The following is a 16,229-nucleotide window of genomic DNA, read 5'->3' as shown; positions in this document are numbered from 1 at the left end:
TCATTTGTATATTCTGTTTCTCAATCAAGTTCTTTGCTGATTGAGAAACAGGTTAGTTAATCTTTTATGAAAATCAAGTTCTTTGCTGATTGAGAAACAGATTTTCTTCACCGCCTTCACCGTGAGCAGCCCCGCAGCTGGTGAAGATATGACGCGCGCGGGCGCCGCTTCGTGTCCCGTTCAGGGATGAAACACCAGATCGTGGTTGTGTGATCAAGTTCAAAGGAGCGATGCCTTTAAGCAAGCAAGCCATGGGGTCGGTGTAGGTACTACGGAACTGGGAGTATATATATCCCAGGATCTAATTTCCTACAAGAGGGAAGGCATAGGCTATTCTTTCTTCCTCCTAGTTTGCGTCACACCCCACACAGACATCCAATCAAATCTCGAACCGGAACAAAGCAATACGACAACACGATCATGGGCTGGTTTTGTGGGCGCGGAGATAAAGATCCGGTAGATGTAGCAGCCAGGAGACATATTCCTGAAAAAACACGATGGATCAGCTCATCATCCAAGAGACGAGAAGCGAGGGAAGCCCTTTTGCTTCAAGGAGAAGACGAATACCTCCCAAACGATCGAAATGTCGCGCTATTAGATGGTATCCAGGCGCAGATCAAGGATGCGAAACGACAGAGTCGCTCATCGCATCTGACCAGTATGGAACGAGACAACAATGCCTCCGCCAATGGTGGATCATTTGAGGAACCTCCCAGTCCCTTGTCCTTCAAAACTGCAAGTGTTCTTACGAGTTGCACGATCCAAAGCGTGTCGAATTCAACCAAGGAGACAGGAAGCGGCGACGATGTCATCGGCAGTGGTTTAGAGAGGTTTAGCGGCCGTTCTGGATAATATGGCAACGTCTTTCGAGAAACACAGCGATTGTATAGCAACAGTACTTTAGTTGGCCAGACAATTGAGTCGATCATACAATGTGACCAAAGAGTATCGAAGACCGATGTGACTGGATCGTCATCATGGGCATACCGAGTGGCACCTCTTTGAATCATTTGTAGTATTCTCTATCGATCTAACAGACCGCAGACGATTGCGTTCAGCCTTGAATGCCTTAGGGATTATCACTGGATCATGACGCGCATATAGCATAGTCAGGCTAGAGATCTGAGGGCACAAGTGAGGTACAACCAAAAACAAAGATGGAGCAGAACAGATAACAGACGCCACCAGTAGTGATTACGCCTTCTTCTTCGGCTTCTTGTTCTTGCTATCCTTCCCGCTTGCCTCGACTGCCTTGCGCTTCCCTGCCGTCGAGGTCTTGTTGGACTTGTCGTTCGTCGTCGTCGTCGGCTTGGCTCCCTTGACGCTCACAACCGTCGACATGCCTTGTCTCCGGCTTGGGTCGGCCTTGCTCAACGCCTCGACGTGAGCTTGTGCCTCGGTGAAATCGGTTCCGTCGTCGATAGCATATCTGTGCGGGTAGAGTCAGGATCCTTCGCATGATATTGATCGCGCGCCCTTACTTACTGAGAAAGGTCCATCGAATCGATGAGTTCCCGTTGCATCGCTCGTGCGCGCTTGGTCTCCTCGTCGACCACCTCTTCCAGATCCTCCTCGACGGTGGTCTTCATCGGCTTCCAATCGCTAGTTCCCACGGCACTGCTGTCACTCTCGGCGACGTTTCTTCGAACAGTAGGCTCCTGCTCCGGTACATCCGCACCGACGGCATTTTTCTGCAAGTCGTGCAAGTGGCGGCTGAACTTGCGCATGATCTTGACAAACAGCGCGAGTCCTTGATTGACCGGGATGTTGAGCTCCTTCTCGACGTCTTCGATGGTCTTTCGCTGAAGTCCAAGGGCCAATAAAATGGCTTGTTGGGCTGCGGCCAGGGTGGTATCAGGGCCGAATCGTCGAGTGAAGAATATTGAAGCCAGCGAAGGGAGAAGGTCGAGGATGACGTGGTAGTCGAGCATGTTGTTCGAGTACGAGTCGATTCGCTTGAGGTCGAAGGGGGTAAACAGGTTTCCAAGCTCGGAAGGAGCCAGTACTACGGCAGAGAATGGAAAATCAGCTTGTCGATCTATACACGGTGATCTTGGAGAACGACTAACCGCTTGCGGATTCAGCCGAATCGGCCGAGCTAGCACCTTCAATTACGCTCAGTGCCAGAGCCGCATCAAACTCCCTGAACTTGTATGACAGAAGCGAGAGGAAACGTCGTCGGAAGTCTATGCCACCCGTAAGATCAGCAAACACGCACTAAAACCCATTCAAGTGCTGTGCCTCACCTTGAGCGAAAGCGGCCAACCAATTCGAGCTTCCCGCCACCTCGCCATTGAGCGTCTTCAGCATGACACACGTGTGCTCTCCCGTCAGATCGTTGGCGGTCTGTCGCACGTATAGTGGTGCGTATCCGGCCCGTTTCCAGAATCGCAACAGATCTTTCGTCAGACCGTATGAGACTCCGAGGTAGTCAAGCTGTTCCGGTCGCCTTTCCGATAGACGTTGCAGAAGAGGTGGCATCTTGTTGACATCTCGCACGCTGACGTTATCGTTCTGCAACGTAGTTCCCTTAATTCGCAAAGACAACCTCAATGCCGCGTCAACTACGCAAGGAGACAAGCTTCCAGCTCACCTTGTCAATCTTGGAAGCAGCCTCGGCAAAAGTCTCGACGCTGTCCTCCTCCATCACTTCATCCAGGTTGAGCAGATCTCCAGAGTAGAACGAGTTTAGCGATTCCAAAGCCCTAGCACCGTATCCCATCTGCCATTACCGATGGAAAGAATATGAGCTTCAAACCGTTCAAGCAAGTGTATACCGAGAACTTACTCTAGCGTAATCAGGGTGGGTTGCGATTCGTACCACCCTCGCACCGGAAAGCATGGCAAAGTCGTCGTCTTGGAACTGCAAATCAGAAGTTCATATGTGAGTTTAACGACGCTCATGAAATCGGTTATTCCGGTCAGCGACTTACCTGCTGTGAGACCAACCAAGGGATGAGATCTCCACCGCTCCTCGTACCCTTTGCCAGCTGGTTCATGATGTGGTCTTTTGAGATGTTTCCCTCGAGCGCGACCTGCACTACGACAAGAGGGTCCGGGAGGGTGCTCTCATCGTCCTTGAGCGGAGGAAGAAGGACAAAGAGGTGGTGCGCAGGAGCATCGGACATGAGTTGCAAGTCGTTAGGGGTGTTCTTGTAGTGTGAAGCTACGTAAAGGGCCATCATTCGTTGCAAGAAAACCTCAGATGCTGGGTGGTAGGAGAAGAGGGTATCTCGGTTGACGTAGTAGAGTTCGCATTGAGATGGGTGAGGGCATCCAGAAATGTGACGGGGCAAGGTGGTAGCGTCCAGACATAGCAGAGCGTTGAGCCACTTTTCGACAGGATCCGCCTGACCATAACGAATGGGCTGCTCCAGCTTAATCTCGGCGAGCGTACGGGCCATGCCCATCTTCTGCCCAGAAGTATTCGTAGAGACCGCTACCGGGGCATCTTTTCCAATGACAGGTCGGGTCTGCTCTCGCAGCTGCTGAATCAGTTTGATAGAGAGACTTCGACCGGTACCTTCGTAACCGTTGATGGTGGACGCCATGAAGACCAGGTAAGGTCCAAGGAGCTTTCGTACGAGAGGCAAGGGGATTGCAGCGGCCTCGTCGATGATGACCAGCTCGGCCTGACCCAAGACATGCGAGTCTTGAGGTTGAATATACTGCAGAGTTGGCTTGACATCAGTTGTGAAACACAAACAAACTTGGTTTTCGTGTAAACCCACCTGGATGGTCTGTCGGTGACCCTTAAAGATGTTCACCCTGACCACAGCTCGACCCCACTCCTCATTCCCGGTCCTGACAAAGTCATAATCCAAAGTCTCCTCATAGCCAAGGGCATCGAGACCCTTCTTCACGAATTCGAACAAGGTTTTCAAGTTTTCCGGTGTAGGGGACGTCACGAAGATGTTCGAATAGTCGTGAGCTACGGCCGAGGCGATGGCGAGACCCAAAGCTGCGGATTTCCCTCGTCCTCGACCTGCTGTCAGGGAGACGGTCGAGTTCATCTGCTTCGACGTGATCCCGTTTGAGACAAAGCTCAACAAAGCCTTCAGCTGGTCGGTAGTGGCAGTAAGTTTTGTAAGAGGTCCGATGACGGGAGTCTCCTTCAATTCGTTTTTCAGCGAGGTCAGCTCGGCTTGGCTGGCGGTGATGCGCGAACTGGGTCCAGCGTTCGGGTTTGCGACAATGTCCTTTCCGGCAGAGATGGGCAGGACGTTGAGTTCGTCGTCCAGGACGAGACATGCTGGGTTGCCTCCTAATGACAAGATGAAACGCTCATTGAATCGGGGTTGCACCGACGAGTGGTTCTCCGTTCTATACCGCGAGTGGACGTCCTGCGGAAGAGCAGAATAAATCCATCGATTAGCTTGTGGAGATCAGGGACTACACCATGATCGATACCTACCATACTCATAGTGTAAAGCTGCTTCAAACTCGACATGTTCTTCAGCAACAAGCAGACGACACCGCCACCCTCGACCGTCTCGATCGTTCTTGCGAGCAAGTTGGGAGTGATCGCCTCATAGTCTTGCAGCACGAGGAAACCGAACGTCTGACCCAGGATCTTGTGAGACTCCTTATAGTAGCTACAGAACCGTAGTTTCGAAGTCAGAGACATCCCATCGGACTTCCTCCGCCGACCTGACTCACTTGTATCGGATGTCGGTGACCGCTACAAACAACTCGAACGGGCTTTGTTCGTTTGCCTCCCGGATCCCTCGCTTAACCTCGTTCTTGATCTTCTTCTCCCTCTTCTTTCGGTGACTCGTGAACCCCAAGTCCTTCTTGTAACACCAAAGCACGTTCGGTCGAGCTGATACTCGGGTTTGGGATAGCAAGAAATGCAGGTTGACGACTTGGTCACGAGCATGATCTCCGATGAGGATGAAGAATGACCGGTGGTTGTTGGCGACGCCGTTGGAGATCAGAGCCGGGATTCGGGAATCTAGTTGCTTCCTCATTGTTTATCTAGATACGGTCCGACAAGTAGCTAAGTAGAACGATAAAGCCTCAAGTATCAAGTATGATTAGAGTTCAAATCTTTGAATAGAGCTGCATCGCGATGCCCAAGGTGGAGGTCAACTTTCAGAAATCTCGATAGCTCGGTTCACGCGGACATATAGAAGTATGACTGATGTCCGCGTCCGTAGGGTCTGGCAGCTGATAACTAACAATCTATCGTGGGCATAAGGCATGGGTATAAGGCATAAGGAATCGAGACTACACTTCATTACACAAGTGATCGTAAAGGTCGACCAGATAAAGCAAGATCATTCGTAGTCGTAATATCGTGAATGGGCGTTGCGACGTGCGTGTTTCGAGAGCCGGGCCGACGATCAGGCAAGAGGGGTAAAGGGGAATGGAGAGAGTTGACGATGAAGGTGATGGATCCTGGTCGAGACCGGAGCCGTGGAAAATATGCAGCCTAACCGGCGCTATGCCTGATCTGGAAGGGGCCGAACGACACAATCCGAGCAAGCCTGGGCTACGATTATGATGCTCGCGTTCCGTGGTAGGTTTGAGTGGGCTGGCTTCTTGACGCTAAAGTAGACCCTGCGACCGCCGGACGAGACCAAGCGGAAGCATAACCCACACATATAGCTAGTTAAGAATGCCTCCCAAAGATGAGAAGGCATATGTCCAGGAGCGCTTCCGAGGACCGTTGCCTTCTGTAAGTCGCTCAGGCTTGTGAACACGGATCTCCGCAAGGGTTCCGCGACAATTTCGGCGCCGAGAGCATCGACAATCTGACCGACCTGGAGGGCCTGATTCCTCCAGAAAAAGTCGGGGTCGATTTGTGTGAGGATCGAAAGTTTGATAGTTTCCATCAAACTGGCCGGTCCAGACGCGTTATGACGCCGGAACCTGATAAGCATTGCAGAATCGAGCAGTGCGTCGTGACGTACAGCGGAAAGCAGCTTTACTCGATAGCGACTCGCGAACGGATACCACGGATAACTCCGCAGTCGTTGGCGAGCAATGGCATCCTTGTATGTCTTCGGAGCAGGCGGGTCTCTCGACCAAGCTTCAGGTGCCGCAGCAAGATGCCTGTGGTCCAACAATTCACAGGCCTGAAGTGCAGGACCAAAATTGAAGTCGCCAGCGATACATCTCAAGTTGGTGAACGTGCCGAACAGCACGTTCGGCGCTGATGAAGCGATGTGATGATCATCTAACGGTCAGTAGAGACATCCCGGAGTATGGATCAATGTACGGTCTCTCACCTCCAGCGATTTCATTCCCTGTAAGATCCAGAAAATGTACGGCAAGACGTTGCTTGTCAAACAAGGACATCGCCGTGCTCTCTGAACCCTCTGTAATCGTGTTCAGGACACCCCTCGAGGATACATCAGAGAACCAGCGCATGCAACGAGACCATGGGAACTCGTTGAGAAGATCTGGGATCTCGTTCGCAAGAACCAAATCGCTGAGATCAAGGACCTGGGAGTGCGGTCCACCTAGAGCTTGGTGCAGTAGCAACCTGAGGACTCTTTGCTGGATATCAACGTACCCAAGGCTTAAAAGGCTCTTGGGAACGGGGTACTATTGATATTAATCGATTAGCGGTCTGGGCTGACTTCACGGCGAGTATACCGACTGACCCTCGCTTCATAGGCGCATATATCCCGCCAGCCATCGCTCTTTGTGTAGCGATCCATCGTCGTAAAGAACTGCACATGAGCTCTGGCTTCGGCTCCGGAAAGTCTTTCACGATATTTGGCATCGTTGTGAAATCGCGACTTGATATCAATCAGCCTACGATAGTTCCAAGCTGTCGTACATAAGATTCAGTCAGCAGAATAGCTGTACGAGCACGTGGATCCAAGCGAAGTACGTACCCATAGCTTTCTTAGCGGCCATCTTGATGCCATTTTCCTCGATCGCATGACCCTTTCGCGGCAGATTCAAGGCGATCAAGGCTTTGACAGCCGTCTGCCAGACCGTCTTTTCAGATGCGGGAAAGTACCGTCCCGACATGTAAGGTCGATCGATATAGAACAAGGCTTCTGACAGCTCAAAAAGCTGGATATGCAGGGTCTTGGTCTTCCTCGAGACGGTAGTGTTCACAGGCGCAATCTCGATCGGACAGCCGGAATCTGCGCTGGCGGCATGGCGGGGATCAATAAAGAACCCATCCTCGCTTCCGGAAGATGAAGAAGATGACGAGGAAGAGGATTCTGACGGTGAGGCTTCGCTACTTGATAGCGATTCCTCTTGTTCCGAGGACCATGGTGAATCCTCGCCGTTATCACTCATGCTTCTTCTGCTCGATGTGGGTCGACGGTGATGGGATGATCCCTCCTACGAGCGTGACTAGCGAATTAAGATCCTGTGGTTGCCATCCGGTTCTATAGCAATCAAGTAAGGTCGACCACGGAGTAAGGAGGATGATTGTTATGCCAAAGGAGTTTTGATCGATTCTTTCAGAGAGTTCAGCTCTTCTCTCGCTTTGTGAGAGGTGACGAATCCTAAGCGCGCCAGGCTTCGACCGCGATTCAGGCCAGGCAGAATATGATCGGAATCGTGACATTTTCTCTATCCCATCAAGGGTATCACATAAAAGACGTTTGACAGTACAGGTTTACCACGACTACTAAGAAAGGGGACATGCGTTGATCGTAAAAAGGGGGAGCGCAAGGCCGGATCGCCTCGAACGTGTCGTGAAAAGAGGGGTGGGAGGGGTATGGAGGACGTGATACCAAAATCTCTACTGTTCTTCGTTTCCTACTATCTTCATTCCCTAGACCCTCCTGACGACCTTCTTCAACCCGCGGGTCGCCCGTCGGACGAGACCGTCGGCAGAGTCGACGGTGACGGCGGAGTCGGTAGCCTCGGGTGCGCTGGGCTCGACGTAGGAAGTAGCAATGGCATCGACGTAGGAAGTGATGGGCTCGTCATCACCCGCGACGGCAGAAGCAGAGTCGGTGGCGGAAGCTTCGGCCCAGTAAGAGTCGGTAGCAGAGGCAGTAGCGGTAGGAGTGACAGATTCACCCGAGGCAGAGGCGGTCTCCGAGGCGGTCTCGGTAGCGGTGGCCCAAGCCTCGGTGGAAGAAGCCGACTCGGTGGCGGTGGTGTTGGCAGCGGCGGTCTCGTTCAAGGCAGCGGTGGCGTTGTTGGACTGGGGAGCGACGATGGTACCGTTGACCGAAGCGGTGTTCTCGCCCTCGAGCTGGTAGTCACCCTCGTCCTCGTCGTCACACTCCTCGATACTGCCGTCCTCGTTGTAGGCAGCCTCGTCGTCCTCGTCAACGTTCTCGTCATCCTCCTCTTCCCATTCCTCACAGTCCTCATCCTACAACGAAACAGAACAGGCCGGATCAGGGATCAGGCTTCTGTCGGCGCAAAGGACGTTCCAGAGCATGCTCACCTCGTCACCACCGTCCTGGTTCTCACCAGACTCAACAACAGCTCCAGATCCGGAACCGGATCCAGTCGAAACGGCAGCACCGGCAGAGACGGTAGGCGAAGCGCTCGACGAAGGCTTGCCGGTAGCGACCAAGTTTTGTCCAGCGACCGAGGTGGCAGCGGGAGCAGAACCCGAACCGGAACCAGCACCGGCGGTGACAGTTACGTATTGGGTGACAGTGACAGGACCGGAACCCTAGAGTAAGAAAAGGAAAGTCAACACAGCTGCACGCGGGAGTAGAGCAATATCCTTGAGACTCACATCGCACTGAGCGTCAGCATCGGCAGAGGCGGAAGCGGTGGGCGAACCGGCAACATCGGCAGTCTTTGAGACGGCGAGGTTGAGGTTGCCTCCGGTAGCAACGGCGTTCTGGCCAATCTTGCTAGTAGCAGCAGGAGCCGAACCGGATGAAGCAGACGATGATTGCCAGGCGGAACCGGATCCCGAGTTGTCGGCGTTGCCGTAGTCGGGCGAATCAGGAGTATCAGGCGAATCGGGGGTGTCCGGGGTGTCAGCCGAGTCGGATCCGTCGGCACCGTTGGGGTTCTCCGGGGTCTCGGGGGTCTCAGGAATCTCTTGACCGTCAGTGTACTCGCAGTCCTCGTCGTCATCATCCTCATCGTCGTCGTCTCCGTCGCACGAGATCTCCTCTACGCCGACGGTCTCGAGGTAAGCCTTGCACTCGTCGACACCAGTACAGGCGACCTGGGCGTTCTCATCGACAATGTAGGCGGTCCCGTTGGGGTAAGCCAACAAGGCCAAGTCGTACCCTTGCAAGAGGTCGGTGATGTTGACGGAATCGGCGTTGATATCGGCGACGACGGTGGTGTTGGCGTTCTCGAGCATCGACTCGGTCTCGGACGAGTTGACGATGGCGTTGGAGACACCGTCGAGGGTCACGTTGGAAGCAGGGACGGGAGTACCAGAGGCAGCGGCCGCAGTCGAGGACTCGGTCGCGGTGGCCTCGGATCCCCACCAGCCTCGAGGTCGAGGAGGGATTGAAGCACCCAACGCGAGCGTAGGGAGGACGAGGTAGAGAGCGGCGATCATTCGGATGGAGGAAGGCATCGTGTTCAGAGGTAAAAGCTGTTTGGTGGTGGTCGTGTAAAGAGGTTCCTTTGAGGTGAAAAGCTGACTAGGATAGATCTAGTCGGTTTTGTTTTTCGTAAAGAGGATGATAAGAAGGCCGAGAGGGAGAAAGCGATCGTGTGTCGTCCAAAGAGGGTAAAGAGTGTTGGTAATCCGTAAAAGCTATGTCGATAAATCTCTCTCGACGTCAAGCCAAAGAGTAGATAGATGTAGGAAGTTGAAAAGTGGTTGATTTCGTTGATGACACCGGGTTTGTTGTGGTGGCAAGTTCGTCCGATGTGATGAAGAAGTCGATTTCTATTTGTATAAAGGCTAAGCGGGAGAGAAGGCAGAGACAGAGGCAGGAGAGGAAGGGCAGGGAGAAAAAGCGAAACACGTCGGTTAGCACTTCGGTCGTATGTCGCTGTCGTCGTCGTCGCTCCTGCTCTCCCTTGATCAATCAATCAACGGGCTAAAGGAGTTCTCCTTTCGCCAGCTAATGACGACCCTCCTTTGAGACCCTCAAACTCACCTTGTCTAGATCAAAGACAGTGTATGTGGGCAGTCGACCGAGAAACTTGGTAAAAGTGAATGTGTTGTTGATGATGGCGATTGTCGAGAGGGGGATGTCGAAGGGATTAACCTGTAATCTCCTTTTGAGTCCTATAAGGTCGAGTCGTCGAGGGTCGGTGAGCTGATGAGAAGAAGAAGAGAAGAGAGAGTTCCCACGACAAAGGAGTTGATGGAAAGTTGCAAGTTTGATGATCAGAGGAGAGGATTGATGCGAGTGAGACCCTCACCCCTGCGTGAGCGCTCTGGCTGTGTGACCGCTGCGGCCATCGCGTCAGCTCCTTTGTTTTGATCGATGGAATGTGCTTCCGCTCCCCTCGGTCCTGTGCGCCTGTGCTCCCCTCCCTCTTCCGCTGTGGCAACCCTCGCCTCGGCCAAAGCTTGGCGACGCGCGTGGGCGGGGAGGGGAGCAAGGGGGAAGAACAAGGCGGTTTAGCTCGCGTTTCATCCGGAAGACAATCGACTGCGATCACACGCACGCACACGGGTACGTCCGATAGGACCATGTCACGTCACGAAACGAGGTGGATCGGATTGGGCACAAAAAAAGAAGGGTGCACAAGAACGATTAGCGAGAACAGGGGGGATGAGACGATGAGACACGCGACTTGACGTTTCACTTTGCCGTCGCCCGCACAAAGAAAGACGACGGCATGACCGGCGAGCTAGAACAAACGATTCGAATGCGATCAGCACATGGATGTTGATCGAACTTCCAACTCTAGGTGCGTCAGAACCCCCGTCCCTTATATGACCTCGAGTGGTACTCGACTTTTATAGCTTTCGGAGGCTGCTAGGATTTTTGCACTGAGCTCGACATCCGGATGGTCACAAGGTATGATTGGGGAATCGAAAGGAAACGGTGGCTATCGGGTTTCGTTACATGATCAGCAACGGTATTGTCGCCATCTCTCGCCATGGGTCGTGATATGGGGCAGGCTCGCGGCTCGCAGAGGCTACCCGTAGATCAGGTGATCTGGCGACATAAGGCTCTCTCCTTTCCAACAGACCTGTGAACAGGTGATCGGCTCGCTCAAGTTTAAGTCGTACGAACAGGTAACCCTCCGTTGTCCGTATCGCGTTATATGGCGCGTCGCCGTTGCCGATATCAAGAGCGGGACGGGTAGGTCGCTTGATCGCGGTTGACAGGATAAAGGTACAGCATCCAAAGCTGTGGGCGAGAGTATGGCAGTCTGCAAGGTCGTATGGCCTCAAGATCATCGGTACAGAAACGGAGGTGGACCTTCGGCAATTGATACTCTGCAAGCTGCGTCACTCGTGTTCTCGCGCCCTCTTGAGCGAATCGCGTTTCGTGATGATTCGAAGAGCAAAGGAGGACCATCGCAGGCGCGGTGTGGTCGCATGACGAGCGCAAAGGGGTAAGGACATCGTCTGGCCACAAAGGCCTGTCAAACCATAAAGTTTACCCCAGGCTTTCCTTTGTGGATGACGACGCTTGACGAACGGTCCTCCCGCAAAGCGGGGCGTATTGACATATGAAAGAAGGCTACCTACCTCACTTGAGGGAATTTCTTGGAGGACCTTGAACCTTTCCACCGTTGAACAAGACAAATCCTGTTAAGCAATACGCCCACCTATTGTACGACTGTCAACACCTCGCTTGATACTCCGAGAAGATGCCGTACTCATCCCGCCGCAGAGACTCCGGACGCGACTGGTATGCAGACTCGTCTGCGTATTATCAAAGTAAGCCCTCTTCGACATCTAGACAGGACTACCCTTCGACGCACAAATCATACGGACGGTCCTCGACATACACCAAACACCACGCTTATTCTACATACAACAATACACAACGGAGCGACCGACGCCGGAGGAGGACATATGACGACGAGCATGGGTACAGCGATATGGAGTTCGTACCGAAAAGCACAGGTAGTGATATCTGCCCTCAAGAGGGATACGAGTATAGCAAGCGGTCTACGAGATACCGAACCCATGGCGAACCTCAATCCCATTACGCATCGGTAGTGGCGGCAAGCTCTGTACTGCCTTCACTCGAACAAGTGAAACTAGGCTCTCAATTGATGGCGGACAACCTTCCTCCAGGCTATGATATCTGGTTTACAGACCCGGACGGCAAAGTGAGATCACCAGAGGAATTAGGATTTCCCGATACGTCCAACGGGCAGGATCAGTCATGGGATCCCGCTAATGGAGCCGCTCATAGCTTCCCCGACACTGGCAGGGACCGTCCATGGCATGAGTCGCAGGGAGGAGCACCGCCACCAAGTGCTAGCCCAGAAGATCATTCATGGGACCCGCCAACCGGAGACGGCCAGGGATACGCAAATGGCGAGTCCGAACAACCTGAGCCCGGTCGACGGGAATACCTGGAGAAGGTATTCGAAGGCGTCAGGATGGATTGGTCGCTCATCTGTTACTCTGATGACGAGTTGCAAGAGATGATCGAGATTATGATTCACATACGAAACTATTGTGTCCCGGCGCCGAGGGATCCTTCTTGCGGTTGCCCATGTCGGTATTACTACTACAGCCAGAATATCTATTCTACGACGACAGACGACGGCTCAGCATGCCTTGTGAGCTATCGGTAGCATTTGTGACTGGGGAAATCAGCTCATCCCCTTTCTGCGTTGATCACAGATCCAGCTCTTCCGTATAGCGGAGAACGCCGTCCGAGCCAGAAGGCCAAAGAGAGCAACGAACAGTGATGATCTGCAGGAAGTGCCGCACTGTTCACATCTATTCACGCCTTATACTGTATGATCAGCTCCTCGTGATACACTACTATTGCACATACAAAGTTCCGTACTACCACTTCTGTTGTACAGCTATTGAGATCACGGATCGAGACAGGGTGATGAGAGCTCGAGATCACGGCAACATCAAGGATAGCCGTCGCGTTCTGAACATTGCTTGGTTATAACGCAAGGCTGTGGACCCTTTCGCATTCTCAGCATCAAGTCGGACTTGTTGGCGTGGAGCGCCACCCGCCTGGACTGACATCACGAGTCGGGCGATTTCAACGATAAGCTCTAGGTTAGGACATCCAGGACTGATGGCAAATAGTGGGCCACATCGTCGACATCAAAGGAAGTTCCGAGAGTCGATATGATGTCGTCACTATATGTATGACGTGAGATGCCGACATAGCTGTGCCAGACAACATCATTCGATTTCGAAATCAGGTGCCGGGAGACATCACGGAGTCTTCCTTTCGCGCGATCGCACCACTAGGATTGACCAGAATATAAGTAGCTACATTGAACAGGTGTAAAAAGTGCTGCAGAACAGTCTTATCGAAGCCTAGACCAAGACATCGAAAGTAGAACACGCACAAGGCGGGATATTATGGTCTATACCATCAAGCCGGAACAAACTGCCGCCTCCTTCACCCCTGCTGCCCCTTACAGCTATAGCAGAGACGGCCACGGAACCCTCGATACGGGATGTTTCGATGTTGGTCCTAAAATGTTATTTGCAACTCTGTATCATCTGCTGACCTTGAGGAAATTCAGTCAATGGAAGAGAGATCTAAGAAACCCGGAGCTTCTCTCCTAACTGAGCGATTCAACATTTTCATCTTGGATGATGGACCACATGCGGATTTGCTGATCAGAGACAACGGCAGGAGTGATCCGACTGAACATTACGCGGACGATATGGTTGATTCCCACTCCAAATGGACCAGAAATTAATTGTACCTACCAAGACAGCAGCAGAAAGATCAGTCGACTTCCTTCTCGTTTCTCCGGACTCTCCAGAAAAGCTAAACGACATCACGGCCAGGTACAAGGATGCCCTCCAACGATTTCTCTGTTGAGATCTATCGGCGAAATCAATGCCGATGTGTATAGGAGGCTAGGAGACCAGGCCGAAGGGCGGAGTGATCATGCTGATTCAAGATACGTTGACGGGAAGCTTCACGCGATCACTGGAGAGACTGTCTTATGCAAGGTACGGCAAGCTCGTCTTTGTTACCACCTCAATATGCTTACGCGGATCATTTATAGGCTCAAGTGGACGATCTTCGTGAACAACTGAAACAAGCGAAGCTCGATAAGCAGGTGTCTGTCTGGAGGATCGACCTTGGACGTTGTTCAGGGTGTGCTCGCCGCACTCGAAAGTCATCGAAATACTTGTAGAGCAGCTTTACTATGGGACCGTTGTACACCTCTAGATATGCATCAGAAAATGTGCATAGCAGGATACATCACAACTAGAAGATAAAAATGAAGTTGCAACCCGGCAACATAATCGGAATGAGGTTGACTCAGTCTTCATCTTGACAAGAATCCGCAGGCGAGTCATCTGATATTCGAACAGCATGCTAAACACACTGTGCATGATACCTCGTTATGGCTCAGCTGAACATGTTCGGGAGACTATTTCAATCAGCAGATTAGCCAACCACCTGCTTATCGGCGTGATGCCGCTCATGCTTGAAGAGCTGTTGGTGTCTTCGCCCTTCTGCGGTTCAAACTTAGCCTGATCTCGCGCGCCGGCTTCTGCAATTTCGGAGCTTTAGATCGTTATGTCATACTCTTTAGCGAGCCCATCATGTGCATGGAGATTCACAACGACGCCTCGATTCGTGTGCATGTGTTGAGTAGAAAAGCTCATTCAGCTAACGTTCAGCTAGACTTCATGATCATCCAATGGTGTGATTTGGGCAGAATGGGATAACAAAGGATTCTGCAAGTCACATGAGGGTATCGGCTGCTGATGAATGAGGTAATATCTGGCGAAACATCGCGAAAACCTCGCCGCGACATAACTTGCAATTGAGATATCGAGATACAGTACGACGCCTCGATCGCGTGCTGATCAAAGCCGTGTGACGGCATGAAACAAGGTGGTCAGCTGGACTCTGGCGCGATTTAAGACAAAGGAGTATACGACTGTACATTTCGATGCATCTCTCCTGTATCATATAAATCAGTCCCGCTAGACATTGGGTTGTGAATGAGATTTCGCTTCGGGAAGACAATTGAGGTTCTTCGAGTGATCTCATCTGACCTAGAAGATCAGACGATTGCCATACACCAGTATACTTGCATGATGCCAATCTACACAAGAGAACCACTGAAGCTTGAACCCCCATCTCTTGAATCCGATGAAAGCCAGCCATCTACTCCGATTGAGGATGAGATAGTATGGACGTTGGGCCCTCTCACCTCTATCTTCCCGGGCACGCTTCCTCGATCCCTGGAGAATGAATCAGTCGGGAACGGCGCAACAACGATAGACGAAGAGACTTTGGAGCAAACTGTTCTTCGCATAATCAGAGACCCTAACAATAGGGGGGTCCGGCGGGCGGTAATAGCAGATTTGATAGCGGATGACCGCTCCAGTACAGCGAGCCTCTCACCGGAGCAGAGCGAAACTTCTCTGCAGACCATGCTAGAGTCGGAGGAGGAGATGCAACAAGAACGGTATGAGTGGCCGATACAAGCCCCGCTATACCGAGCCGAATGGTGTACCGACGATGACGCGGCGTTGAAATGGTTGTGGCGAAGAGATTACGAGCGAGGCGAGGTGGAACACCCCGAGCCTCACTGCTGGCTCGTCGTTCCTACACGAATGAAGATCGATGACTTGAAAGGTGATCGACTTCAGCGTGACAAGCAGCAAAAGATCAGGCACGGTCATCTTTGGCTGACCGATCACCTGGAAAAAGTGGAACACCAGGAAAAGAGGAACTGCGGTTGCTCCCAGCAATGGGTGCCTTACCTAGAACTGAAGATGCTCACAAGGCTGGATATCCTGTGCTCCGTGAGTCGCCAAGTGACCTTATCATCAAGCATAGCGTTTGCGCTGACATACTGTCGGGAACATCTTTGCAGATTCAAATCGAGGAGGTGGTAAAGAGGGTTGTGACTTGTTTCTACGACAATGGTGCCACAAGATTCCCAGATTTTATCGGAGAGTTTCCCACTTGTAACGAGCTACAGACAGCATAGAGTAATGCCATCAGCCTTTTTTTAATCAGACCAGTCCAATTTGAAGTACTCTATACGGAAGCATCGCTTTCGCCGCGATTTGGCGGAGAGCAGCGTGCAAGAAGGGGTTTTGTTTTTTTTGGATACTTTTGCCATATCAGATCAAAGATGCAGAGGAGCACGCTTGACACGGTTTCGATACAGAGTCACACATCTTGTCACGAATGGTCGGTGCTCAGATGACGTCT

General features: G+C 52.2%; 5 protein-coding genes across 5 annotated transcripts; 2 read left to right on the top strand and 3 right to left on the bottom strand.

Moving 5' to 3' along the window:
• Window positions 1-1,102: 1,102 nt before the first annotated feature.
• Window positions 1,103-5,031, bottom strand: HD553DRAFT_80549 (GNAT acetyltransferase 2-domain-containing protein). The gene is made up of 10 exons (XM_046184505.1): window positions 4,660-5,031; window positions 4,415-4,595; window positions 3,732-4,343; window positions 2,934-3,668; window positions 2,789-2,863; window positions 2,594-2,722; window positions 2,247-2,529; window positions 2,070-2,186; window positions 1,486-2,005; window positions 1,103-1,429 (listed from the first exon to the last, which is right to left on the bottom strand). Exons 1-10 carry the CDS (start codon window positions 4,968-4,970, stop codon window positions 1,195-1,197), a joined length of 3,198 nt encoding a protein of 1,065 aa, XP_046034652.1. The 5' UTR covers window positions 4,971-5,031; the 3' UTR covers window positions 1,103-1,194.
• Window positions 5,032-5,153: 122 nt separating this feature from the next.
• Window positions 5,154-7,400, bottom strand: HD553DRAFT_315470 (uncharacterized protein). The gene is made up of 4 exons (XM_046180484.1): window positions 6,849-7,400; window positions 6,612-6,781; window positions 6,234-6,552; window positions 5,154-6,157 (listed from the first exon to the last, which is right to left on the bottom strand). The coding sequence occupies exons 1-4, from the start codon at window positions 7,264-7,266 to the stop codon at window positions 5,445-5,447; spliced, it is 1,620 nt and encodes a 539-aa protein (XP_046034651.1). The 5' UTR covers window positions 7,267-7,400; the 3' UTR covers window positions 5,154-5,444.
• Window positions 7,401-7,678: 278 nt separating this feature from the next.
• On the bottom strand, window positions 7,679-9,696 carry HD553DRAFT_80505 (uncharacterized protein). Its single transcript, XM_046184504.1, has 3 exons — window positions 8,678-9,696; window positions 8,378-8,611; window positions 7,679-8,302 (listed from the first exon to the last, which is right to left on the bottom strand). The coding sequence occupies exons 1-3, from the start codon at window positions 9,482-9,484 to the stop codon at window positions 7,751-7,753; spliced, it is 1,593 nt and encodes a 530-aa protein (XP_046034650.1). The 5' UTR covers window positions 9,485-9,696; the 3' UTR covers window positions 7,679-7,750.
• A 1,543-nt stretch (window positions 9,697-11,239) lies between these two features.
• Window positions 11,240-13,600, top strand: HD553DRAFT_325435 (uncharacterized protein; the record flags this gene model as incomplete). Its single annotated transcript, XM_046181614.1, has 5 exons — window positions 11,240-11,433; window positions 11,623-11,761; window positions 11,788-12,618; window positions 12,683-12,746; window positions 13,311-13,600. The coding sequence occupies 5 exons, from the start codon at window positions 11,240-11,242 to the stop codon at window positions 13,598-13,600; spliced, it is 1,518 nt and encodes a 505-aa protein (XP_046034649.1).
• Window positions 13,601-15,100: 1,500 nt separating this feature from the next.
• HD553DRAFT_325434 (uncharacterized protein) lies at window positions 15,101-16,002 on the top strand (the record flags this gene model as incomplete). The annotated part of the gene is made up of 2 exons (XM_046181613.1): window positions 15,101-15,814; window positions 15,886-16,002. 2 exons carry the CDS (start codon window positions 15,101-15,103, stop codon window positions 16,000-16,002), a joined length of 831 nt encoding a protein of 276 aa, XP_046034648.1.
• Between the last annotated feature and the right edge of the window lie 227 nt (window positions 16,003-16,229).

Source organism: Filobasidium floriforme (assembly GCF_021052385.1).
Source record: "Filobasidium floriforme strain CBS 6241 chromosome Unknown HD553scaffold_18, whole genome shotgun sequence".
NCBI classification, from domain to species: domain Eukaryota; kingdom Fungi; phylum Basidiomycota; class Tremellomycetes; order Filobasidiales; family Filobasidiaceae; genus Filobasidium; species Filobasidium floriforme.
Note: the sequence above shows the minus strand (reverse complement) of the source record. Positions and strands in the feature narration are given on the sequence as shown.

Bases quoted from the DNA above. Each gene is read 5' to 3' on its own strand.
- HD553DRAFT_80549 (XM_046184505.1), bottom strand. From the start codon at position 4,970: ATGAGGAAGCAACTAGATTCCCGAATCCCGGCTCTGATCTCCAACGGC. The intron at 4,596-4,659 runs GTGAGTCAGGTC...ACGGTTCTGTAG, and splicing joins GTCACCGACATCCGATACAA to CTACTATAAGGAGTCTCACA. The intron at 1,430-1,485 runs GTAAGTAAGGGC...CTACCCGCACAG, and splicing joins GATTCGATGGACCTTTCTCA to ATATGCTATCGACGACGGAA.
- HD553DRAFT_315470 (XM_046180484.1), bottom strand. From the start codon at position 7,266: ATGAGTGATAACGGCGAGGATTCACCATGGTCCTCGGAACAAGAGGAA. The intron at 6,553-6,611 runs GTCAGTCGGTAT...TAATATCAATAG, and splicing joins TATGCGCCTATGAAGCGAGG to TACCCCGTTCCCAAGAGCCT. The intron at 6,158-6,233 runs GTGAGAGACCGT...TCGCTTCATCAG, and splicing joins AGGGAATGAAATCGCTGGAG to CGCCGAACGTGCTGTTCGGC.
- HD553DRAFT_80505 (XM_046184504.1), bottom strand. From the start codon at position 9,484: ATGCCTTCCTCCATCCGAATGATCGCCGCTCTCTACCTCGTCCTCCCT. The intron at 8,612-8,677 runs GTGAGTCTCAAG...TTCTTACTCTAG, and splicing joins ATGCTGACGCTCAGTGCGAT to GGTTCCGGTCCTGTCACTGT. The intron at 8,303-8,377 runs GTGAGCATGCTC...GTTTCGTTGTAG, and splicing joins ACCAGGACGGTGGTGACGAG to GATGAGGACTGTGAGGAATG.